The sequence below is a fragment of the Hemitrygon akajei genome, chromosome 12 (assembly GCF_048418815.1).
Source record: "Hemitrygon akajei chromosome 12, sHemAka1.3, whole genome shotgun sequence".
In the NCBI taxonomy this organism is placed as follows: Eukaryota; Metazoa; Chordata; class Chondrichthyes; order Myliobatiformes; family Dasyatidae; genus Hemitrygon; species Hemitrygon akajei.
Genome location: NC_133135.1, coordinates 218131 through 244118, shown reverse-complemented (window position 1 = coordinate 244118; position 25988 = coordinate 218131). Strand labels below are relative to the sequence as shown.

Below are 25988 nucleotides of genomic sequence, written 5' to 3'. Positions count from 1 at the left end.
ATGTGCTCAGTGGTGGGGAGGGTTTTACCTGTGATGGACCACAATGTATCCACTACTCTTTGAAGGATTTTCTGTTCAAGGGTCTTGGTGTTCCCATACCAGGCTGCATTGCAACCAATTAATATACTCTCCACCAACATCTATAGAAATTTATCAAGGTTTCTGATGCAAACATCTAAGGAAATTGAAGTGCTGCAGTGCCTCTTCATATTTGCACTTATATGCTGGGCGCAGGTCAGGTCCTCCCAAATAATAATACTGAATAATTTAAATTTTCTCACCTTTCCAACTTTGATCCTCTGATGAGGACTGGCTCATGGACCTCCAGTTTCCCCCTCCTGAAGTCAATAATCAGTTCCCTGGTGTTGGTGACCATATGATATAGAAGCAAAATTAGACTATTTGGCCCATCAAGGTTGCTCCATCATTTCACCATGGCTAATCCAGTTCTCCTCTCAGCCCCAAACTCCTGCCTTCCCTGTGTCCCTTCATGCCCTAAACAGTCATGAATCTGTCAAACTCTGCCAAAAATATACATAAAGACTTGGCCTCCACATCTGCCTGTGGCAAAGAATTCCACAGATTAACCACTCATTAGCTAAAGAAAGGACACCCCTCTATTCTGAGGCTGTGTCCATTGGTCTCAGACTCTCCCACCATAGGAAACATCCCATCCACTTCCACTCTTTCAAGGTATTTCAGATTTGAAAGGTTTCAATGAAGCCACCCCTCATTTTCCTAAATTCCAGCAAATAAAGGCCTAGAGCCATCAAATGCTCCTCATATGACAAGCCATTCAATCCTGAAAAAATTTTGTGAACCTCCTTTAAACCCTCTCCAGTTTCAGCAAATACTTTCTACGATAAGAGACCCAAAACTGCTCACAGTACTCCAAGTGAGGCATCACCAGTGCTTCATAAATCTTCAACATTACATGCTTGCTTTTATATTCTAGTCCTCTTGAAATGAACATTAACATCACATTTGCCATCCTCATCACAGACTCACCCTGCAAATTAACCTTCAGGGAATCCTGCAGAAGGACTCCCTGTGGAACACCACTAGCCACCAGAAGCCAATCAGAAAAGGCTCCCTTTATTACCACTGTGCCTCCTGCCAATCAGCCATGGCTTTATCATATATAACTATATAACAATTACAGCACAGAAACAGGCCATCTCGGCCCTTCTAGTCCGTGCCGAACGCTTACTCTCACCTAGTCCCTCTGACCCTCACTCAGCCCATAACCCTCCATTCCTTTCCTGTCCATAAACCTATCTAATTTTTTTCTTAAATGACAAAAACGAACCTGCCTCTACCACTTCTACTGGAAGCTCGCTCCACACAGCTACAACTGAGTAAAGAAATTCCCCCTCGTGTTACCCTAACTCTCAAATCATGTCTTTTTGTTTGAATCTCCCCTACTCTCAATGGAAAAAGCCTATCCACGTCAACTCGATCTATCCCCCTCATTATTTTAAATACCTCTGTCAAGTCCCCGCTCAACCTTCTACACTCTAAAGAATAAAGACCTAACTTGTTCAACCTTTCTGTGTAACTTAGGTGCTGAAACCCAGGTAATATTCTAGTAAATCTCCTCTGTACTACATATAACCATTACAATAGACAATAGGTGCAGGAGTAGGCCATTCAGCCCTTCTAGCCAGCACCACCATTCACTGTGATCATGGCTGATCATACACAATCAGTACCCTGTTCCTGCCCTCTCCCCATATCCCTTGACCCCGCTATCTATAAGAGCTCTATCTAACTCTCTCTTGAATGCATCCAGAGACTTGGCCTCCACTGCCTTCTGGGGCAGAGCATTCCACATACCCACCACTCTCTGGGTGAAAAAGTTTTTCCACATCTCTGTTCTAAATGGCCTATCCCTTATTCTTAAACTGTGGCCTCTAGTTCTGGACTCACCCTTCAGCGGGAACATGCTTCCTGCCTTCAGCGTGTCCAATCCCTTAATAATCTTATACGTTTCAATCAGATCACCACTCATCCTTCTAAATTCCAGTGTATACGAGCCCAGTCGCTCCAATCTTTCAACATATGACAGTCCCGCCATTCTGGGAATTAACCTTGTGAACCTACGCTGCACTCCCTCAATAGCAAGAATGTCCTTCCTCAAATTTGGAGACCAAAACTGCACACAATGCTCCAGGTGGGGTCTCACCAGGGCCCTGTACAGCTGCAGAAGGACCTCTTTACTCCTATACTCAATTCTTCTTGTTATAAAGGCCAGCATGCCATTAGCTTTCTTCACTGCCTGCTGTACCTGAATGCTTGCTTTCATTGACTGATGTACAAAAACACCTAGATCTCGTTGTGCTTCCCCTTTTCCTAACTTGACTTCATTTAGATAGTAATCTGCCTTCCTGTTCTTGCCACCAAAGTGGATAACCTCACATTTATCCACATTAAACTGCATCTGCCATACATTTGCCCACTCACCCAACCTGTCCAAATCACCCTGCATTCTCATAACATCCTCCTGACATTTCACACTGCCACCCAGCTTTGTGTCATCAGCAAATTTGCTAATGTTACTTTTAATCCCTTCATCTAAATTATTAATGTATATTGTAAACAGCTGCGGTCCCAGCACCGAACCTTGCAGTACCCACTGGTCACAGCCTGCCATTCCGAAAGGGACCCATTAATCGCTACTCTTTGTTTCCTGTCAGCCAGCCAATTTTCAATCCATGTCAGTACTTTGCCCCCAATACCATGTGTCCTAATTTTGCCCACTAATCTCATATGTGGGACTTTATCAAAAGCTTTCTGGAAGTCCAGGTACACTACACCCACTGGATCTCCCTTGTCCATTTTCATAGTTACATCCTCAAAAAACTCCAGAAGATTAGTCAAGCATGATTTTCCCTTCATAAATCCATGCTGACTCGGATTGATCCTTCTACTGCTATCCAAATGTGTCGTAATTTCCTCTTTTATAATTGACTCCAGCATCTTTCCCACCACTGACGTCAGGCTAACCGGTCTATAATTCCCTGGTTTCTCTCTCCCTCCTTTCTTGAAAAGTGGGACATTAGCCACACTCCAATCAGCAAGAACTGTTCCTGAATCTATAGAGCATTGGAAAATGATTACCAATGCGTCCACGATGTCTAGAGCCACCTCTTTAAGTACCCTAGGATGCAGACCATCAGGTCCCGGGGACTTATCAGCCTTCAGACTCAACAGTCTATCCAACACCATTTCTTGCCTAATATAAATTTCCTTCAGTTCATCCTTTACCCTAGTTCCTTTGGCCACTATTACATCTGGGAGATTGTTTGTGTCTTCCCTAGTGAAAACAGATCCAAAGTACCTGTTCAACTCGTCTGCCATTTCCTTGTTCCCCATAATAAATTCACCGGTTTCTGTCTTCAATGGCCCAATTTTGGTCTTAACTATTTTTTTGCTATTCACATACCTAAAGAAGCTTTTACTATCCTCCTTTATATTCTTGGCTAGTTTACCTTCGTACCTCATTTTTTCTTGGCGTATTGCCTTTTTTGTTACCTTCTGTTGCTCTTTAAAAGCTTTCCTGCTCATCTTGGCTATGTTATACTTCTTCTCTTTTATTTTTATACTGCCCTTTACTTCCCTCGTCAGCCAAGGCCGCCCCTTACTCCCCTTAGGATCTTTCTTCCTCTTTGGAATGAACCAATCCTGCACTTCTGCATTATTCCCAGAACTACCTGCCATTTTTGTTCCACTGTCTTCCCTGCTAGGATATTGTTCCATTGAACTTTGGCCAGCTCCTCCCTCATAGCTCCATAGTTCCCTTTGTTCAACTGTAATACTGACACATCCAATTTTCCCTTCTCCTCAAATTGTAGGTTAAAACATATCATATTATGGTCACTACCTCCTAATGGTTCCTTTACCTCGAGGTCCCTGATCAAATCCGGTTCATTGCACAACACTAAATCTAGAATTGCCTTCTCCCTGGTAGGCTCCAGTACCAGCTGTTCTAAGAATCCATCTCGGAGGCACTCCACAAACTCCCTTTCTTGGGTCCAGTACCATTCTGATTCTCCCAGTCTACCTGCATGTTGAAATCCCCCATGACAACTGTATCATTACCTTTGTGACATGCCAATTTTAACTCTTACAGCATGAAAACAGGCCATCTCAGCCCTTCTAGTCCATGCCAACACTTACACTCACCTAGTCCCACTGGCCCGCACTCAGGCCATAACCCTCCATTCCTTTCCTGTCCATATACCTACCCAATTTTACTTTAAATGACAATACCGAACCTGCCTCTACCACTTCTACTGGAAGCTCATTCCACACAGCTACCACTCTCTGAGTAAAGAAATTCCCCCTCGTGTTACCCTTAAACTTTTGCCCCCTAACTCTCAAATCATGTCCTCTTGTTTGAATCTCCCCTACTCTCAATGGAAAAAGCCTATCCATGTCAACTCGATCTATCCCCCTCATTATTTTAAATACCTCTGTCAAGTCCCCCCTCAAACTTCTACGGTCCAAAGAATAAAGACCTAACTTGTTCAGCCTTTCCCTGTAACTTAGGTGCTGAAACCCAGGTAACATTCTAGTAAATCTTCTCTGTACTCTCTCTATTTTGTTGATATCTTTCCTATAATTCGGTGACTAGAATTGTACACAATACTCCAAGTTCGGCCTTACCAATGCCTTGTACAATTTTAACATTACATCCCAACTCCTATACTCAATGCTCTGATTTATAAAGGCCAGCATACCAAAAGCTTTCTTCACCACCCTATCCACATCAGATTCCACCTTCAGGGAACTATGCACCATTATTCCAAGATCACTCTGTTCTACTGCATTCTTCAATGCCCTACCATTTACCATGTATGTCCTATTTGGATTAGTCCTATCAAAATGTAGCACCTCACACTTATCAGCATTAAACTCCATCTGCCATCGTTCAGCCCGCTCTTCTAATTGGCCTAAATCTCTCTGCAAGCTTTGAAAACCTACTTCATTATCCGCAACGCCACCTATCTTAGTATTATTTGCATACTTACTAATCAATTTACCACCCCATCATTGAGATCATTAATGTATATGACAAACAACATTGGACCCAATACAGATCCCTGAGGCACACCACTAGTCACCGGCCTCCAACCTGACAAACAGTTATCCACCACTACTCTCTGGCATCTCCCATCCAGCCACTGTTGAATCCATTTTACTACTTCAATATTAATACCTAACGATTAAACCTTCCTAACTAACCTACCATGTGGAACCTTGTCAAAGACCTTACTGAAGTCCATATAGACTACATCCACTACTTTACCCTCGTCAACTTTCCTTGTAACCTCTTCAAAAAATTCAATAAGATTTGTCAAACATGACTTTCCACGCACAAATCCATGTTGACTGTTCCTAATCAGACCTTGTCTATCCAGATAGTTATACATACCATCACCAAGAATACTTTCCATTAATTTACCCACCACTGACGTCAAACTTACAGGCCTATAATTGCTAGGTTTACTCTTGGAACCCTTTTTAAACAGTGGAACCACATGAGCAATACGCCAATCCTCTGGCACCATCCCCGTCTCTAATGACATTTGAAATATTTCTGTCAGCGCCCCTGCTATTTCTACACTAACTTCCCTCAAGGTCCTAGGGAATATCCTGTCAGGACCTGGAGATTTATCCACTTTTATATTCTTTAAAAATGCCAGTACTTCCTCTTCTTTAATCATCATAGTTTCCATAACTACTCTACTTGTTTCCCTTACCTTAGACAATTCAATATCCTTCTCCTTAGTGAATACCGAAGAAAAGAAATTGTTCAAAATCTCCCCCATCTCTTTTGGTTCTGCACATAGCTGTCCACTCTGATTCTCTAAGGGACCAATTTTATCCCTCACTATCCTTTTGCTATTAATATAACTGTAGAAACCCTTTGGATTTATTTTCATCTTACTCGCCAAAGCAATCTCCTATCTTTTAGCTTTTCTAATTTCTTTCTTAAGATTCTTTTTACATGTTTTATATTCCTCGAGCACCTCATTTACTCCATGCTGCCTATATTTATTGTAGATCTCCCACTTTTTCCGAACCAGATTTCCAATATCCTTTGAAAACCATGGCTCTCTCAAACTTTTAACCTTTCCTTTCAACCTAACAGGAACATAAAAATTCTGTACCCTCAAAATTTCACCTTTAAATGACCTCCATTTCTCTATTACATCCTCCCCATAAAACAAATTGTCCCAATCCATGCCTTCTAAATCCTTTCGCATCTCCTCAAAGTTAGCCTTTCTCCAATCAAAAATCTCTACCCTGGGTCCAGTCCTATCCTTCTCCATAATTATATTGAAACTAATGGCATTGTGATCACTGGACCCGAAGTGCTCCCCAACACATACCTCTGTCACCTGACCTATCTCATTCCCTAACAGGAGATCCAACACTGCTCCTTATCCAGTTGGCACCTCTATGTATTGCTGCAAAAAACTATCCTGCATACATTTTACAAACTCCAAACCATCCAGCCCTTTTTACAGTATGGGCTTCCCAGTTTATGTGTGGGAAATTAAAATCTCCCACAATCCACAACCCTGTGCTTACTACAAATATCTGCTATCTCCCTACAAATTTGCTCCAATTCTTGCTCCCAATAGGTGGTCTATAATACACCCCTATAAGTGTTACCACACCTTTCTCATTCCTCAATTCCACCCAAATAGACTCCCTAGCCAAGCCCTCTAATCTATCCTGCCAAATCACTGCTGTAATATTTTCTCTGACAAGCAATGCAACACCTCCCCCTCTTGCCCCTCTGATTCTATCACACCTGAAGCAACGAAATCCTGGAATATTTAGTTGCCAGTCACACCCCTCCTGCAACCATGTTTCACTAATAGCTTCAACATCGTATTTCCAGGTATCAATCCATGCTCTAAGCTCATCCACCTTTCTTACAATGCTCCTATCATTAAAATAGATGAATTTAAGAAACTCTCCACCTCTTACTCTCTGTTTATCCCTAACAGTGCAAACAACTTTATTATCTTTTTCTTCCTTCTCCCCTACATCTTCGGTCTGAGTTCTCCACTTCTCTGTCACCTGCCTATCATCCCTCACACACTATCTACTAGTTTTCTCTATTTGTGAACTAACCTCCTCTCTCCTAGTATCTTCAATTTGATTCCCACCCCCCAACCATTCTATCTTAAAGTCTCCCCAGTAGCCTTCGTAAATCTGCCTGCCAGGATATTGGTCCCCCTAGGATTCAAGTGCAACCCATCCTTTTTGTACAGGTTACACCTGTCCCAAAAGACGTCCAAATGAACCAGAAACTTGAATCATAGAACATAGAATAGTACAGCACATTACAGGCCCTTTGGCCCACAATGTTGTGCTGACCCTCAAACCCTGCCTCACATATAACCCTCCACCTTAAATTCCTCCATATACCTGTCTAGTAGTCTCTTAAACTTCACTATTGTGTCTGCCTCCACCACTGACTCAGGCAGTGCATTCCACGCACCATCCGCTCTCTGAGTGAAAAACCTTCCTCTAATATCCCCCTTGAACTTCCCTCCCCTTAACTTAAAGCCATGTCCTCTTGTACTGAGCAGTGTTGGCCTGGGGAAGAGGCGCTGGCTGTCCACTCTGTCTATTCCTCTTAATATCTTGTACACCTCTATTATGTCTCCTCTCATCCTCCTTCTCTCCAAAGAGTAAAGCCCTAGCCCCCTTAATCTCTGATCATAATCCATAATCTCTAAACCAGGCAGCATCCTGGTAAATCCTCTCTGTACCCTTTCCAATGCTTCCACATCCTGCCTATAGTGAGGCGACCAGAACTGGACACAGTACTCCAAGTGTGGCCTAACTAGGGTTTTATAGAGCTGCATCATTACATCGCGTCTCTTAAACTCTATCCCTCGACTTATGAAAGCTAACACCCCATAAGCTTTCTTAACTACCCTATCTACCTGTGAGGCAACTTTCAGGGATCTGTGGACATGTACCCCCAGATCCCTCTGCTCCTCCACACTACCAAGTATCCTGCCATTTACTTTGTACTCTGCCTTGGAGTTTGTCCTTCCAAAGTGTACCACCTCACACTTCTCCGGGTTGAATTCCATCTGCCACTTCTCAGCCCACTTCTGCATCCTATCAATGTCTCTCTGCAATCTTCGACAATCGTCTACACTATCTACAACACCACCAACCTTTGTGTCATCTGCAAACTTGCCAACCCACCCTTCTACCCCCTCATCCAGGTCGTTAATAAAAACCACGAAAAGTAGAGATTTCAAGAACTGATCCTTGTGGGACACCACTAGTCACAACCCTCCAATCTGAACATACTCCCTCTACCACAACCCTCTGCCTTCTGCAGGCAAGCCAATTCTGAATCCACCTGGCCAAACTTCCCTGGATCCCATGCCTTCTGACTTTCTGAATAAGCCTACCATGTGGAACCTTGTCAAATGCCTTACTAGAATCCATGTCGATCACATCCACTGCATCACACCCTCATCTATATGCCTGGTCACCTCCTCAAAGAACTCTATCAGGCTTGTTAGGCATGATCTGCCTTTCACAAAGCCATGCTGACTGTCCCTGATCAGACCATGATTCTCTTAATGCCCATAGATCCTATCTCTAAGAATCTTTTCCAACAGCTTTCCCACCACATCCTGCCCCCTGCTCCAATCCCTCAGCCACACATTTATCCTCCTCATTTATCCACCTCATTCCATTCCTACTCTCACTGTCGCATGGCACAGGCAGTAATCCCGAGATTACTACCTTTGTGGTCCTTCTTCTCAACTCCCTTCCTAACTCCCTATATTCTCCCTTCAGGACCTCTTCCCTTTTCCTACCTATGTCATTGGTACTTATATGTACCACGATCTCTGGCTCCTCACCCTCCCACTTCAGGATATCTTGGACACGATCAGAAACATCCCAGACCCTGGCACCAGAGAGGCAAACTACCATCCGGTTCTCCTGACTGCGTCCACATAATCGCCTGTCTGACCCCCTAACTATCGAGTCCCCTATTACTACTGCCTTTCTCTTCCTTTCCCTACCCTTCTGAGCTACAGGGCCGGACTCTGTGCTGGAGGCATGGCCACTGTTGCTTCCTCCAGGTAGACAATTTCCCCCCAACAGTACTCAAACAGGAGTACTTATTGTCAAGGGGTACAACCACTGGGGTACTCTCTAGTACCTGACTCTTCCCCTTCCCCCTCCTAACCGTGACCCACTTGTCTGCCTTCCGTGGCCCTGGTGTGATCACCTGCCTGTAACTCCTCTCTATCAACTCCTCACTCTCCCTGACCAGACGAAGGTCATCGAGCTGCAGCTCCAGTTCCCTGACACGGTCCCTTAGGAGCTGCAGCTCGGTGCACCTGGCGCAGATGTGGACGTCCGGGAGGCTAGGAGACTCCAGGATCTCCCACATCTAACATTGAGAACAACAAGCTGCCCTCACACTCATTCTTCCCCCTTTCCTCAAATAACAGGAAAAAATGAAACCTAAGCCTACCTTGCCTCGCCTGTTTCCGCTTAAGCCCATTGAGCCCAAGCCCTTAAGCCTTCACTCTGCTCCCAGCTCACTCTGCTGCCTGCAAAACAACGCTGCCCGCTGTATAAGGCTGTGTTCCTTTTAAATCTTCCGCGCTTCACTACCCGACATCACATGCCTGTGCAGTCCCGCCTCTCTTAACTCCGATGAGAAGAAGAAAAATCAAAATGGCTCCCGCCCCACTCCTTCTTCGATTCTCAGCCTTCCTTCTCCAAATTAAACCCGAAACAGGATTTCTGACCTTTTAAATCTTCCGCACTTCACTGCCTGATATCACATGCCTGCGCAGTCCTGCCTCCCTTAACTCCGATGAGAAGAAGAAAAAAATCAAAATGGCTCCCGCTGCACTCCCACTCCGATTCTCAGCCTTCCTTCTCCAAATTCAATCGATGCTAGAATCTTTCCTGTTAACCCTTGTTAAACAGCCTCATGTGTGGAACCTGGTCAAAGGCCTTCTGAAAATCCAAGTACACAACATCAACCGATCCTCCTTTGTCTGTCCTCTTTGTTATTTCTTCAAAGAATTCCAATAGATAAGGACTCCCTTAGCACCTAAGTTTTTTTGTATTTTCTCTCCATTTAGAAAATAGTCAATCCTTTAATTTCCTTTATCAAAGTGTATGTCCAAACACTTCCTGACACTGTATTCCATCTGCCATTTATTTGCCCATTCTCCTTATCTGTCTAAGTCCTTCTGTAGCCTTTCTACTTCCTCAAAATTACCTTCATATCATCTGAAATTTTTTCAATAAAGCCATCAACTTCTTCATCCCAATCATTGGTATATAATGTAAAAAGAATCAGCCCCAACACAGACCCCTGTGGAATACCACTAGTCACCGGCAGCCAGACAGAAAAGTCTCCCTTTATTCCCACTCTTTGCCTCCTGCCAATCAGCCACGGCTTTATCCATGCTAAAATCTTTCCTGTAATACCATGGGTTCGTTCCTTGTTAAGCAGCCTCATGTGTGGCCCCTTGTCAAAGGCCTTCTGAAAATCCAAGTACACAACATTAACCGATCCTCCTTTGTCTGTCCTGTTTGTGATTTCTTAAAAGAATTCCAGTAGATTTGACAGGCAAGATTTTCCCTTTACAGAAACCATGCTGACTTTGACTTACTTAATCATTAGTCTCCAAGTACCCTGAAACCTCATTCATGATAATAGACTCCGACACTTCCCAACTAACTGGCCTATAGTTTCCTTTCTTCTGCCTCTCCCCCTTCTTGCAGAGTGGAGTGACATTTGCAATTTTCCAGTCTTCCAGAACCATTTCAGAATCTCGTGATTCTTTGAAGATCATTACTAATGGTTCCACGATCTCTTCAGCCACCTCTTTCAGAACACTGGAATGTACACCATCTGGTCCTCATGACTTTTCAGGATCCCAAGAACCTCTGTCTAGTTATGGTAACTTGAGTGAGAAGTTGTTGTTATGGAACTACTCAGCTAGATTTTCATTTTCCCTCCTATATGCTGATTCATCACCACCTTTGTTCTGGCCAGCAACAGTGGTTTTGTCTGCACACTTAAATATGATATCTATAGTGATATAGAGTCTGCCTGCTTGGCTGTGTAAGGTGATACTGTTTTACTGGCTGCTAAGTAACTGGCTGTTTATCCATTTATCAGGTTTGCTGGAGCAATCGATCGGCATCAGGCAGAAGCTGAATTGATTAACTGTGAGAACAGCACTTTCCTTGTTCGGCAGAGGCCTAAGCAACTGGAAGAATTTGCCATCAGTATCAAGTGAGTTGCTACTGCCCTCAGGCAGGTACAGTGCTGAAGTACAAATAGGGTCAGAGCTCATGTTCAATAGGATTCACTCCAGGTAACCACTTCACCAACACAAGGGATTCTGCAGATGCTGGAAATCCAGAGCAACACACACAAAATGCTGGAGGGACTCAGCAGGTCAGGCAGCATCTATGGAAATGAATAAACAGTTGATCTTTCTGGCCAAGACCATTCATTGAGACTGATTAGAACTGTCCTGATGAAGGGTATTGGCCTTCATTGTTAATTCATTTCCATAGATGTTGCCTGACCTGCTGAGCTGCTCCAGCGTTTTTTATGTGTTGGCTGCTTCACCTGTTTGTCAAAGGGACCAGTAACCAAACAGTGAGCTCAATGGGAACCTTTAGCAACCTCAAGGCCACAGTGGCAGAGCTGGTAGAGCAGCTGGCTGATACCTCCAGTGACCTGGATTTGATCAGACCTCGAGAGGTTTAATGTTAATGTGAGTGTCTGAATTTCTTCCCACAGGCATGAGAAAGTAAATGAGTTAATTGTCACTGATTTATGTATGACTGGTGGAATCTGGGTGAGGTACTTGAGAGGAAGGTGGCAAGAATAAAAGTCAAATTTGTGTGGAATTACTGTAAGAGTGCCCTTGGAGTCATACTGCACCAAACAGGCCATTCGGCCAACTAGTTAATGGCTACCAAGATGCTCCACCTCATTCCATTTGCCAGTATTTGGGCCATAACCTGGCAGTGCAGATAGTTATTAATGAATATGATATAGTTGGGATCACAGAGACATGGCTCCAAGGTGACCAAGGATGGGAGCTCAACATCCAGGGATATTCAATATTCAGGAGGGATAGACAGGAAAGAAAAGGAGGTGGGGTAGTATTGCTGGTTAGAGAGGAGATTAACGCAATAGAAAGGAAGGACATTAGCCTGGAGGATGTGGAATCGATATGGGTTGAGCTGCATAACACTAAGGGGCAGAAAACGCTGGTGGGAGTTGTGTACAGACCACTTAACAGTAGTAGTGAGGTTGGGGATGGCATTAAACAGGAAATTAGAAATGCGTGCAATAAAGGAACAGTAGTTATAATGGGTGACTTCAATCTACATATAGATTGGGTGAACCAAATTGGTAAGGGTGCTGAGGAAGAGGATTTCTTGGAATGTATGCGGGATGGTTTTCTGAACCAACATGTCGAGGAACCAACTAGAGAGCAGGCCATTCTAGATTGGGTATTGAGCAATGAGGAAGGGTTAGTTAGCAATCTTGTCGTGCGAGGCCCCTTGGGTAAGAGTGACCATAATATGGTGGAATTCTTCATTAAGATGGAGAGTGACATAGTTAATTTAGAAACAAAGGTTCTGAACTTAAAGAAGGGTAACTTTGAAGGTATGAGACGTGAATTAGCTAAGACAGACTGGCAAATGATACTTAAAGGGTTGACGGTGGATATGCAATGGCAAGCATTTAAAGATCGCATGGATGAACTACAACAATTGTTCATCCCAGTTTGGCAAAAGAATAAACCAGGGAAGGCAGTTCACCCGTGGCTGACAAGGGAAATTAGGGATAGTATCAAGTCCAAAGAAGAAACATATAAATTAGCAAAAAAAAGCGGCACACCTGAGGACTGGGAGGAATTCAGAGACTAGCAGAGGAGGACAAAGGGCTTAATTAGGAAAGGGAAAAAAGATTATGAGAGAAAGCTGGCAGGGAACATAAAAACTGACTGTAAAAGCTTTTATAGATACGTGAAAAGAAAAAGACTGGTCAAGACAAATGTAGGTCCTTTACAGTCAGAAACAGGTGAATTGATCATAGGGAACAAAGACATGGCAAACCAATTGAATAACTACTTTGGTTCTGTCTTCACTAAGGAGAACATAAATAATCTTCCGGAAATAGTAAGGGACCGAGGGAAATACATGTTAGTAGGGAAGTGGTGTTAGGTAAATTGAAGGGATTAAAGGCAGATAAATCCCCAGGGCCTGATGGTCTGCATCCCAGAGTGCTTAAGGAAGTAGCCTAAGAAATAGTGGATGCATTAGTGATAATTTTTCAAAACTCCTTTGATTCTGGATTAGTTCCTGAGGATTAGAGGGTGGCTAATGTAACCCCACTTTTTAAAAAAGGAGGGAGAGAGAAACCAGGGAATTATAGACCGGTTAGTCTGACATCGGTGGTGGGGAAAATGCTAGAGTCGGTTATCAAGGATATGATAACAGCACATTTGGAAAGAGGTGAAATCATCAGACAAAGTCAGCATGGATTTGTGAAAGGAAAATCATGTCTGACGAATCTTATAGAATTTTTTGAAGATGTAACTAGTAGAGTGGATAGGGGAGAGCCAGTGGATGTGGTATATTTAGATTTTCAAAAGGCTCTTGACAAGGTCCCACACAGGAGATTAGTGTGCAAACTCAAAAGAACAGGTATTGGGGGTATGGTATTGATGTGGATAGAGAATTGGTTGGCAGACAGGAAGCAAAGAGTGGGAGTAAATGGGACCTTTTCAGAATGGCAGGCAGTGACTAGTGGGGTACCGCAAGGCTCAGTGCTGGGACCCCAGTTGTTTACAATATATATTAATGATTTAGACGAGGGAATTAAATGCAGCATCTCCAAGTTTGCGGATGACACGAAGCTGGGCGGTGGTGTTAGCTGTGAGGAGGATGCTAAGAGGATGCAGGGTGACTTGGATAGGTTAGGTGAGTAGGCAAATTCATGGCAGATGCAATTTAATGTGGATAAATGTGAGGTTATCCACTTTGGTTGCAAGAACAGGAAAACAGATTATTATCTGAACAGTGGCCGATTAGGAAAAGGGGAGATGCAATGAGACCTGGATGTCATTGTACACCAGTCATTGAAGGTGGGCATGCAGGTACAGCAGGCGGTGAAAAAGGCAAATGGTATGTTGGCATTCATAGCAAAAGGATTTGAGTACAGGAGCAGGGAGGTTCTACTGCAGTTGTACAAGGCCTTGGTGAGCCGCAACTAGAGTATTGTGTGCAGTTTTGGTCCCCTAATCTGAGGAAAGACATTCTTGCTATAGAGGGAATACAGAGAAGGTTCACCAGATTGATTCCTGGGATGGCAGGACTTTCATATGAAGAAAGACTGGATCGACTAGGCTTATACTCACTGGAATTTAGAAGACTGAGGGGGGATCTTATTGAAACGTATAAAATTCTAAAGGGATTGGACAGGCTAGATGCAGGAAGATTGTTTCCGATGTTGGGGAAGTCCAGAACGAGGGGTCACAGTTTAAGGATAAAGGGGAAGCCTTTTAGGACCGAGATGAGGAAAAACTTCTTCACACAGAGAGTGGTGAATCTGTGGAATTCTCTGCCCAGGAAACAGTTGAGGCTGGTTCATTGGCTATATTTAAGAGGAAGTTAGATATGGCCCTTGTGGCTAAAGGGATCAGGGGGTATGGAGAGAAAGCAGGTACAGGGTTCTGAGTTGGATGATCAGCCATGATCATACTGAATGGCAGTGCAGGCTCAAAGGGCCGACTGGCCTACTCCTGCACCTATTTTCTATGTTTCTATAACCTTCTAAACCTTTCTAATCTGTGTACCTGTTCAAATATCTTTGAAAATTTGTTATTGTAACTGCCTTGAACACTTTATCTGACAGCTGATTCCACATAGCCTTTCTGTAAAAATAAAATTGCCTCTCAAGTTCTTCTGATCCCCTGTCACCTTAAACCTGTGCCCTTTCATACTTTATTGTCCAGCTCTGGGCTAAACTAAGTATATACACCCTACCTTTGATTTTATTAGAGATACAGCATGGGACAGACTCTTCTGGCCTAGCGAGCTGCACCGACCAGCAACCCACCCTAACCTTAATACATAAAATTACTACACTATACTGCAAAAGTCTGAGGGATATACTGTATATATAGCTAGGATACCTAAGAATTTTGCACAGTACGGTAGTAATTTTATGTATTGCACTGTAGCACTGCCGCAACCCCTGAGTCACAGCACTAGTTACCGGCCCAACACCAACCCGAGTCACAACACTAGTTACCGGCCCAGCGCCAACCCCTGAGTCATAGCACTATTACCGGCCCAGCATTAACCTCTGAGTCACAGCACTATTTACCAGCCCAGCACTAACCCTTGAGTCACAGCACTAGTTATGCCCAGCACCAATCCCTGAGTCACAGCACTAGTTATGCCCAGCACCAACCCCTGAGTCACAGCACTAGTTATGCCCAGCACCAATCCCTGAGTCACAACACTATTTACCGGCCCAACACCAACCCCCTAGTCACAGCACCAACCCCTGAGTCACAGCACTATTACAGTCACAGCACTAGTTACAGGCCCAGCACTAACCCTTGATTCCCAGTACTAGTTAGAGGCCTCTGGTCTTAGAAACTGTTTTGCACCATCACCCTCTGGTTTCTACCATCGATCCAATTGTGTATCCATTTAGCCATCTACTGGAAATCCATGCACTCTCACCTTCCAGTGCATCTTACTTTGCGGAACCTTATCAATGGCCTTAATGAAATCCATAAAGACCACATCACCACCCTGCTCTCATAAAATAAAACCCAATAAAGTTATTAGACATAATCTCCCAAGCACAAAGATTGGATGTTGGCATTGACTTGGTGAGTAAGGGGCTTGTTTCTGTGCTACTGCAGGGAAAGCTTCAGGTCTAAATGACAGCCAATAGATGATGTGAGTCTGAGTGTTTCCCACATATCAATAATCTGCTGGCTGACACTGCTTGTCTCCAGTCCATACATTTTCAAACAATCATAGAAAGATACAATATGGAAGTAGAGTCCACACCAATCATCTGGTATCTACTTAGAGTTATAGAATTATGCACCATGAAACAGTCCCATCAGCACAATTTGACCTTGATGAACAAGGTGCCCACCTGAATTTGTCCCAATTGCCTGCATTTTGACCATGACCCTCTATTCAAGTTCCTGTCTGAATGTCTTTTACACGTTCTCAGTGTACTCTCTAGCAGCAAAGGGTGAATTAATACTGGGGAAGATGGAAATGGTTGGTGCCTTGAACAATTATTTTGTCTCAGTCCTCACAGTTATGGACACATCTAATATGCAAAAGAGAGATGTTATGGATGCAAAGGGAGGTGAGGACCCAGTTACAATCTCTGTCACTAAGGAAGTAGTGATGAGCAAACTATTAGGCCTAAAGGTAGCCAAGCTCCTGATCCTGATGAGATGTATCTCAGGATACTGGAAGAAATGGTGGCGATTATAGTAGACACATTTGTTATCATTTAACAAAATTCTCTAGACTCTAGGCAGGTCTCAGCTGATTGAAAGACAGCAAATGTCATGCCAATGTTCAATAAAAGAATGCAGGCAAAAGGTGAGTCACTATAGGCCAGTTAATTTCATGTCTGTAGTCAGGAAAATGCTTGAAGTTATCATTAAGAAAGAGATAATGTGACATCTTAACAAAGTCATGGAGGCATTACCTACTCAGTAGGTCCTACTGAGTCAGCATGGGTGGAAGTCAGAAACAGGAAGGGGGCAATAACTCTTCTGGGTGTTTTTTATAGATTTCCAATAGTAACAGAGAATCAAGGAGAAGATAGGGAGGCAGAATCTGGAACAGTACAGTAATAATAGGGTTGTTGTAATGGGAGATTTTAACTTTCCTAATATTGATTGGCATCTCCTTACAGCAAGGGGTTTGGGTAGGATGGAGTTTGTTAGCTGTGTACCGGAAGGTTTCCTGATTAAATATGTAAATAACCCAACGAGAGGAGAGGTTGTACTTGATCTTATATATTGGGAAATGAACCTGGTCAGGTGTCAGATCTCTTGGTGGGAGAGCATTTTGGAGGTAATGATCACAACTCTTTCTCCTTTACGGTAGAGCGGGAGAGGGATAGGAGTAGACAATTTAGGAAAAACATTTAATTGGGGGAGGGGGAAATATGTTCCTATTAGGCAGGAACTTGGGAGCAAATGTTCTCAGGGAAATGCATGGCAGAAATGTGGCAAAAGTTCAAGGAACGTTTGTATGGTGTTCTGCATAGGTATGTTCCATTGAGTCAGGGAAAGGATGGTAAAGTAAAAGAACCGTGGTGTACAAAGGATGTGGAAAATCTAGTTAAGAAAAAGAGAAAAGCTTACAAAAAGTTCAAGAAACTATGTACTGATAGAGTTCTAGAAAATTACAAGGTTGCCAGGAAGGAGCTTAAGAATGAAATTAGGAGAGCTAGAAGAGACCATGAGAAGGCCTTGGCGAACAAGATTAAGGAAAACACCAAGGCATTCTTGAAGTTTGTGAAGAGCAAGAGGATAATCCATGTGAGATCAATAAGGGAATAGTGGAAACATATGCTTGGAGTCAGAGGAAGTACTTAATGAATACTTTGCTTCAGTATTCACCAGTGACAAGGACCTTGGCAATTGTGGGGATGACTTACAGTGGACTGAAATGCTTGAGCATACAGACATTAAGAAAGAGGATGTGATGGAGCTTTTGAAACGGTAGATAAGTTGCCGGGGCTGGACAAGATATACCCCAGCTACTGTGGGAAATGATGGAGGAGATTGCCGAGCCTCAGGCAATGATCTTTGCATCATCAATTGGGATGGGAGAAGTACCACAGTATTGGAGAGTTGCAAATGTTGTTCCCTTGTTCAAGAAAGGGAGTACAAATTTCATTCATAGCTTGTCACACCAGACAGCCAGCCACTCTAGTGTTGTTTGGTTGATGTTGAGCAGGTCATTGTCAGCTAAATCAGGTGAGAGTGGGCAGTTGCACAGAACGTGTTCAATGTTCTACACACTTTCGCCACACTCACAGGATTCACTGGTCTTTAAACCCCACTTCACCATGTTGTCTCCCATCCTACAAACTCCCACTCTTGCTCTGTTGAGGGTTCACCACTTCCAGTGAGTAGAGATAACATAGGAAATTATAGACCAAGGAGTCTTACTTCAGTGGTGGGCAAGTTGTTGGAGAAGATCCTGAGAGACAGAATTTATGAGCATTTGAAGAGACATCATCTGATTAGGGATCTGTCAAGGACGGATCATGCCTTATGAGCCTGATTGAACTCTTTGAGGATGTAACAAAACACACTGATGAAGGTAGAGTAGTGAATGTAGTGTATATGGATTTCAGTATGACATTTGATAAAGTTTTCCATGCAAGGCTCCTTCAGAAAGTAAGAAAGCATGGGATCCAAGGAGACCTTGCTTTGTGGACACAGAATTGTCTTCCCCACAGAAAGCAAAGGGGGGTTATAGATGGTTTGTATTCTGCATGGAGTTCAGTGATCTGGGATCCCTCCTCTTTGTGATTTTTATAAATGATCTGGATGAAGAAGTAGAAGGCTGGGTTAGTAAGTTTGCTCGATGACAGATAAGTTGGGGGTGTTGTGGATAGTCTGGATGGTTGCTAGAAGTTACAGCATGACATCAATAGAATGCAGAACTGGGCTGACAAGCGAACAAACAAGCTGGAGGAACTCAGCAGGTCGGACAGCATCTATGGAAACGTTGACTGCTCGTTTCCATGGATGCTGTCCGACCTGCTGAGTTCCTCCAGCTTGTTTGTTCATGTTGATTTGACCACAGCATCTGCAGTGTACTTTATGTGGGCTGACAAATGGCAGTTCAACCCAGATAAGTGTGAAGTGGTTCATTTCAGTAGGTCAAATTTGAAGACAGAATATTGTATTAATGGTAAGACTCTTGGCAGTGTGGAGGATCAAACAGATCTTGGAGTCTATGTGCATAGGATACTCAAAGCTGGTGCGCAGGTTGACAGTACTGTATTGTTAAGAAGGCATATGGTGTGTTGGCATTCATCAGCCCTGGTCAGACCCCACTTGGAGTAATGTGTTCAGTTCTGGTCACCTCACTACAGGAAGGATGTTGAAACTATAGAAAGAGTACAGATTAGATTTACATGGATATTGACTCAATTGGAGAACATTCTTATGAGAATAGGTTGAGTCAACTTCCTTGGAGTGATAGAGGATGAGAGGTGATGTGATAGAGGAGTATAAGATGATGAGAGGCATTGATCGTGTGGTTAGCCAGAGGCTTTTTCCCAGGGCTGAAATGGCTAACATGAGTGGGCGTAGTTTTAAGGTGCTTGGAAGTTGGTACAAAGGAGATGTTAGGGGTAAGTTTTTCACACAGAGAGTGCACTGTCAGCGAAGGTGGTAGAGGCAAATATAATAGGGTCTTTTAAGAGACTCTTAGGTAGGTACATGGAGCTTATAAAATAGAGGGCTATGCAGTAGCGAAATTCTAGGCAGTCTCTGGAGTAGGTTACATGGTCAGCACAACATTGTGGGCCAAAGGGCCTGTAATATGCTATAGATTTCTATGCTCTGTGTTCTATCTAGATAGAAGTGTTAACATCAGGCAAACACAACATGGATTTATGAAGGACAGGTCCTGTTGGACAAGCGCACCAGAATTCTTTGAGGATATAAGGAACACAGTGGATAGAGAGGATCGCTATCTCTCTGAGGTGGATGTTGACTTGCAGAATTTATTTCAAAAAGCTGCCACATAAAAGAAATCCATGAGGATGCATTATCTTTTATGTAACACCATAGGATTTTATTTGTTAAGCAGCCTCATGTGGCACCTTATTAAATGCCTTCTGAAAATTCAAGTAAATGGCAGTGGATGCCTTCACTTGGATTTTCAGAAGGTATTTGATAAGATGCCACACATGACACTGCTTAACAAGAGTTTTGGGCCCCATATCTCAGAAAGGATTAGAAAGAGTCCAAAGGAGGTTCAAGAGGATGATTCTGGGAATTAAGGGGTTAACATGTGAGCAGCATTTGGCAGAATTTAGAAGAATGCATGGGGATCTCATTGAAACCTACCAAATGCTGAAAGGGTTAGATAGGGTGGATGTGGAGAGGATGTTTCCTATGGTGGGAGTATCCAGAACTAGAGGGATAATTGAGAAATTGAGGGGCGACCTTTTAGAACAGAGGTAAGAAGGAATTTTTTTAGCCAGAGAATAGTGAATCTGAGGCATGCTCCGCCACAGTCTGCTGTGGAGTCCAGGTCAGTGGGTATATTTAAGGCTGGAGTTGATAGTTTCCTGATTGATTAGGGCATCAAAGGTTATGGCAAGAAAGCGGATATATGAAGTTCAGTGGGATCCAGGAGTAGCCATGATGGAATGGTGGAGCAGACTCGATGGGCTGAATGGCCTAATTCTGCTCCTATATCTTATGCATGGATAAAGAATGTATTAACCAATAGAAGGCAGAGTTGGGATAAGTGGATGGTTCTCTAGTTAGCAATCATTTGTGAGCAAGAGTGTCTCGGGATCAGTGCTAGGCCTGCAACTGTTCACAACACACATTAACATTTTGAGAGTGGGCCAAGTGTAGTATCTTTAAATTTAATGGAAAAGCAAATTTTGCAGAAGACTTGTTAAGGAGTTTGAGCTGGAATAGGATGAACTCCAGATTATTCAAGAGGCAAAGGGATTGACATACAGGATATACAGGGAGGTGGTTAACACCCAAGGTGCAGGAGACAAGTAACTGGGTGACTATCAGGAAGGGGAAAGGAGACAGGCAACCAGTGTAGAGTATCCCTGAGGCTGGTTACCCTCAACAACAGATATAACACTTTGGATGCTATTGGGGCAGAGGAAAACCACAGTGGTCAGTCTCAGGCAGTGAGTCTGGCTCTGTGGTTCGTTGGGAATGGGTGGAGAAGAGGTGAGCTGTAGTAACAGGGGATTCATTGCTTACTGGAACAGAAGGGAGGTTCTGTGGGTGAGAACAAGAATCCTGGATGACATGTTGCCTCTCAAATGCCAGGGGCAAGGACATCTCAGATCGAGTCCACAGCTTTCTTAAATGGGAGATTGAGCAGCCAGAGGTTGCAGACCATGTCAGTACCAATCACATAGGTAGGATAGGTGATGTGGTGGTGCAAAGTGAGTTCACATGGTTAGATGCTAAGTTAAAGGATAGGACCTCCAAGGTTGTGAACTCAGGATTGCTACCCATGCCAGGTGCTAGTGAGACCAGAAATAGGAAGATCATACAGAGAGAACAGTTGGCCAGAATTGATTGAAAAAGAATATTGCCTGGGATGTTGGCAGAGCAGCAATGGCAAGAATTTCTGAAAACAATTCAGAAAGCACAGGATACATACATCCCAAAGAGGAAGAAGTATTCTAAAGGCAAAATGACACAACCGTGACTAACGAGGCAAGTCAAAGCCAACATAAAAGCCAAAGAGAGGGCATATAATAGAACAAAATTAGTGGGAAGTCAGAAGATTTGGAAGCTTTCTATTACCAACAGAAGGCAACTAAAAAGTCATTAAGTAGGTAAAGATGGAATATGAAAAGTAAGCTAGCCAATAATATTAAAGAGAATACCAAATGTAAAGTGTAAAAGAGAGGCAAGAGTGGATATTGGACTACTGGAAAACAATGCTGGAGAGGTAGTAATGGGGACAAGGAAATGGAGGATGAACTGAGTAAGTATTTTTCATCAGTCTTCAATGTGGAAGACACAAGCAGTATGGTGGAAGTTCCAGGTGTCAGCATTCATGAAGTGTGTGAAGATACTATGAGTAGGGACAAGATTATTGGAAAACTGAAAGGTCTGAAGGTAGATAAGTCACCTGGACCAGATGGTGTACCAGAGGGCTTTGAAAGAGCTGGCTAAAGAGATTGTGGAGGCACTAGTAATGATCTTTCAAGAAAAACTAAATTCTGAAATGATTCTAGAAACTGGAAAATTGCAAATGTCACTCCACTCTTCAAGAAGGGGGAGAGAGGGAAGAAAGGCAAGTATAGGCCAGTTATTCTGACCTCAGTGGTTAGTAAGACATTGGGGTTGATTGTTAAGGATGTGGTTTGGGACTATTTGGAGGCATGTGATAAAATAGACAGTAGTCAGTATGGTTTCCTCAAGGGAAAATCTTGCCTGACAAATCTGTTGAAATTCTTTGACGAAATAACAAACAGAACAGACAAAGGAGAATCAGTTGATGTTGTGTACTTGGATTTTCAGAAGGCCTTTGACAAGGTACCTGAACCCACATCTTTAACGATCCATCATCATCTCAACCACTGAGATTAGATGAACTGGCTTATAATTTCCCTTTTTTCTGCCTCTCTCCCTTAAACCATAGGGCCATGTGTTGCCATACATGAAGCTGCTTAATAAACTATGAGTCCATGATGTTACAGGAAATATTCTAACATGGGTAAAGCAGTAGCTGATTGGAAGGAGGCAAAGAGTGTGAATAAAGGGAGCCTTTTCTGTTTGGCTGCTGGTGACTCGTGGTGCTCCACAGTCGTCTGTGTTGGGACTGATTCTTTTTACATTATATGTCAACAATTTGGATGATGGCTTTGTATAAAGTTTGCATATGATATGAAGATATGTGGATGGGCTGAAAGTTTTGAGTAAGTAGAGAAGCTACAGAAGGACTTAGGCTGATTAGGAAAATGGGCAAAGAAAAAGCAGATGGAATACAGCATCAGGAATACAGTAATGTACTTTGGTAGAAAAATGAAAGGGTTTGGTGGGAGTAAGTGTTCGGCATGGACTAGAAGGGCCGAGATGGCCTGTTTCCATGCTGTAATTGTTATATGGTTGACTATTTTCTAAATGGAGAGAAATTACAAAAAGCTGAGGTGCAAAGGGACTTTGGAGTCCTTGTGCAGGATTCCCTCATGATTAATTTGCTGGTTGAGTCTGTGGTGAAGAAGGCAATTACAATGTTAGCATTCATTTCAAGAGAATTAGAATATAAAAACAAGGATGTAATGTTGACTCTTTATAAAGCATTGTTAAGTTTTGGGTTCCTTATCGTAGAAAGAATGTGCTGAAACTGGGGAGGATTCAAAGGAGGTTCACAAAAATGATTTCAGGATTGAATGGCACATGAAGAGCATTTGATGGCACTGGGTCTGTATTCACTGGAATTCAGAAGAATGAATTGAAACTGATCGAATGGTGAAAGGCCTCAATAGAGTGGATGTGGAGAGGATGTTTCCTATGGTAGGAGAGTCTAAGACCAGAGGATGCAGTTTCAGAATAAGGGGTGTCCTTTTTGAATGGAGATGAAGAGATATTTCTTGAGCCAGAGAGTGGTGAATTAGAGGAATTCTTTGCCACAGGCATTTGTGGAGGACATGTCTTAATAAATATTTAAGGCAGAGATTGATAGATTCTTAATTGGTAAGGGCATGAAAGGATGCGGGGAGAAGTGAGGAGATTGGGGCTGAGAGGAGAATTAGACTCGATGAGCCAAATGCCCTATTTCTTATAGTCTTATCTGACTTCAGCTTCTCCTTCTTGAACTTCAAAGTGAATACGATCATATTATGATCAATTTATCCTGAAGGGTTCCTTTACCTAACATTCCCTAATCAATTCCGGTTCATTGCACAACACCCAATGCAGAATAGCTAGTCCCCTAGTTGCCTAAACCAGGAGCTGATCTAAAAAGCCATCTTGTAGGCATTCTAGAAATTCCCCCTCTTGGAATCCTGCACCAAACTGATTTTCCCAATCTACCTGCACGTTGAATTCCTCTATGACTATTGTAACATTGTCCTTTTGCATACATTTTTATCTCCCATTGTAATTTGCAGACCACATCCTTACTACTGTTTGGGGATCTGTATATACCTCCCATCAGGGTCTTTTTACCCTTGCAGTACCTTAGCTCTATCCACAACAATTCAACACTTTCTAACTCTAATTCTTTGATTTCATTTTTTACTCCTTCTACCTTCCACTCCACTCCACGCCACTCCTTCTACCTTCCTGTCTTTTGTTTTGATGCAATGTGTATCCTTGGATGTTAAGCTCCTAGCTATAATCTTCTTTCAACCATGATTCAGTGATGCCTACAACATCATAAATGCTAATCTGTAACAGTGCTACAAGTTCATCAACCTTATTCCATATACTGCACGCATTCAAATATAAAAACTTTGGTCCTGTATTCACCTTTTTCAATTTTTTTCCACCTTTTACATTGCAACTCATCCTGTTGACTACAATTTTGCCCCATCATCAGCCTCTCCTTGCTAGGAGTCTCACTACACATTGTCTCTGTTTGTAAACCAACCACCTCATCTTCATCACTATTATTCCAGTTCCCATCCCCGTGCCAAATTAGTTTAAATCCACCCAAACAACTCCAGCCAACCTGTCTACAAGATATTCGTCCCCCTCTGGTTCAGGTGTAACACGTCCCATTTGTACAGGTCATACCTTCCCCAGAAGAAATCCCAATGATCCATAATTCTGTGCCTCTGCCCCTGCCCCAGTTCCTCAGCCACTCATTCACCTGCCAAATCTTCCTTTTCTTACTTCACTGATGCATGGCATGGGTAGCAATCCAGAGATTACTACCCTGGTGGTCCTGTTTCTCAATTTTCTACCTAGCTCCCTAAGGTCTTTCTTCAGGACCTCCTCATATTGTCTACTTGTATCATTGGTACCAGTATGTATCAAGACTTCTGGCTGCTCACCTTCACCCTTGAGCATGCCGTTGACCTGATCTGAGATATCCCTGATCCTGGCATCAGGAAAGCAACATACCATTTGGATGTATCTACCATGCCCTTGTCTCTGTTCCTCTGACTAAGGAATCTGCTTTCAGCACTGCAGTCCTCTTCACCTCTACCCTTCTGAGCCTCAGCACAGGACTCAGTGCCAGAGACCTGGTCACTGTGGTTCCCCTCTGCTATGTCATCCCCCTCAACAGTATCTAAAGTTGTACACTTATCATTGAAGGGAATGGCTACAGGTGTACTCTGCACTGACCGGACATTTCCCCTCCTTCTCCTGACAGTCACCCATTTACCTGTCTCCTGCAAAATCGGGGTAACTACCCCACTGTAGATCCTGTCTGTCATCTCTTCACTCTCCATTATGAGTTGCAGCTCCAGTTCCTTAATACATTCTCTCAGGAGATGTTAACTAGTGCAGATATGTCTATCTCAGAGACTGGATGTCTCCCGATTTCCCACATCCCATACAGAGTACAAAACACAGCCCTGGAGCCATTCTCACTAAACTACTATGCCCTAATAGATGAGGAATGTACAAGTAAGTACAGAGAGAATAACTTACAAGACAATTTACCTCATCCTGGCTTGATCTCACTAAGCTTGATGAGCCAAGGCCATACTAAAGACTGAAACACTCCAAAACAATGGCCACTCTGCTTGTATTTGAGTTATTTTTGTTAGCCCTTTTTAATGAATCCCTCTTGTTGTTGGTCACTCCTCAACTCAGAGAAACTGCTGCAAAACTCGGCCTTTAAAATCTCGATTACTGTCCTGATTTAAAAAGTAGCTCTTATTATACACCCCTGATATGGATTGTTCAACTCAGAAAATGGGCTAAAAGCTCTGATTTTTAAACCTTGAGTGCAGACCTGGCTCCTTGTACAAGGTTGAGTCCCGGCTCTATATCCGTGTCTGAGTTCCAAGTCAAGTCTAGTCCGAGTCCAAGTCAAATCAAGTCCGAGTTCCAAGTTAAGTCAAGCCAAGTTCCTGGTCAAACCAAGCCTGAGTTCCAGGTCAAGCCAAGCACAAGTTCCAGGTCAAGCCAAGCCCGAGTTCTAAGTCAAGAGCCAAGTCAAGACCCAGGTATCGAGTC

At 43.2% G+C, this 25988-nt stretch overlaps 1 protein-coding gene across 2 annotated transcripts in view; it reads left to right on the top strand.

Moving 5' to 3' along the window:
* Positions 1-25988, top strand: part of LOC140736658 (guanine nucleotide exchange factor VAV3) — a 464504-nt gene that overhangs the window by 407598 nt on the left and 30918 nt on the right. For both annotated transcript variants that reach the window (XM_073062466.1, XM_073062465.1), the window contains one exon: positions 11210-11326. In XM_073062466.1, coding sequence (XP_072918567.1) covers positions 11210-11326 — 117 coding nt within the window. The remainder of the gene's footprint in view (positions 1-11209; positions 11327-25988) is intronic.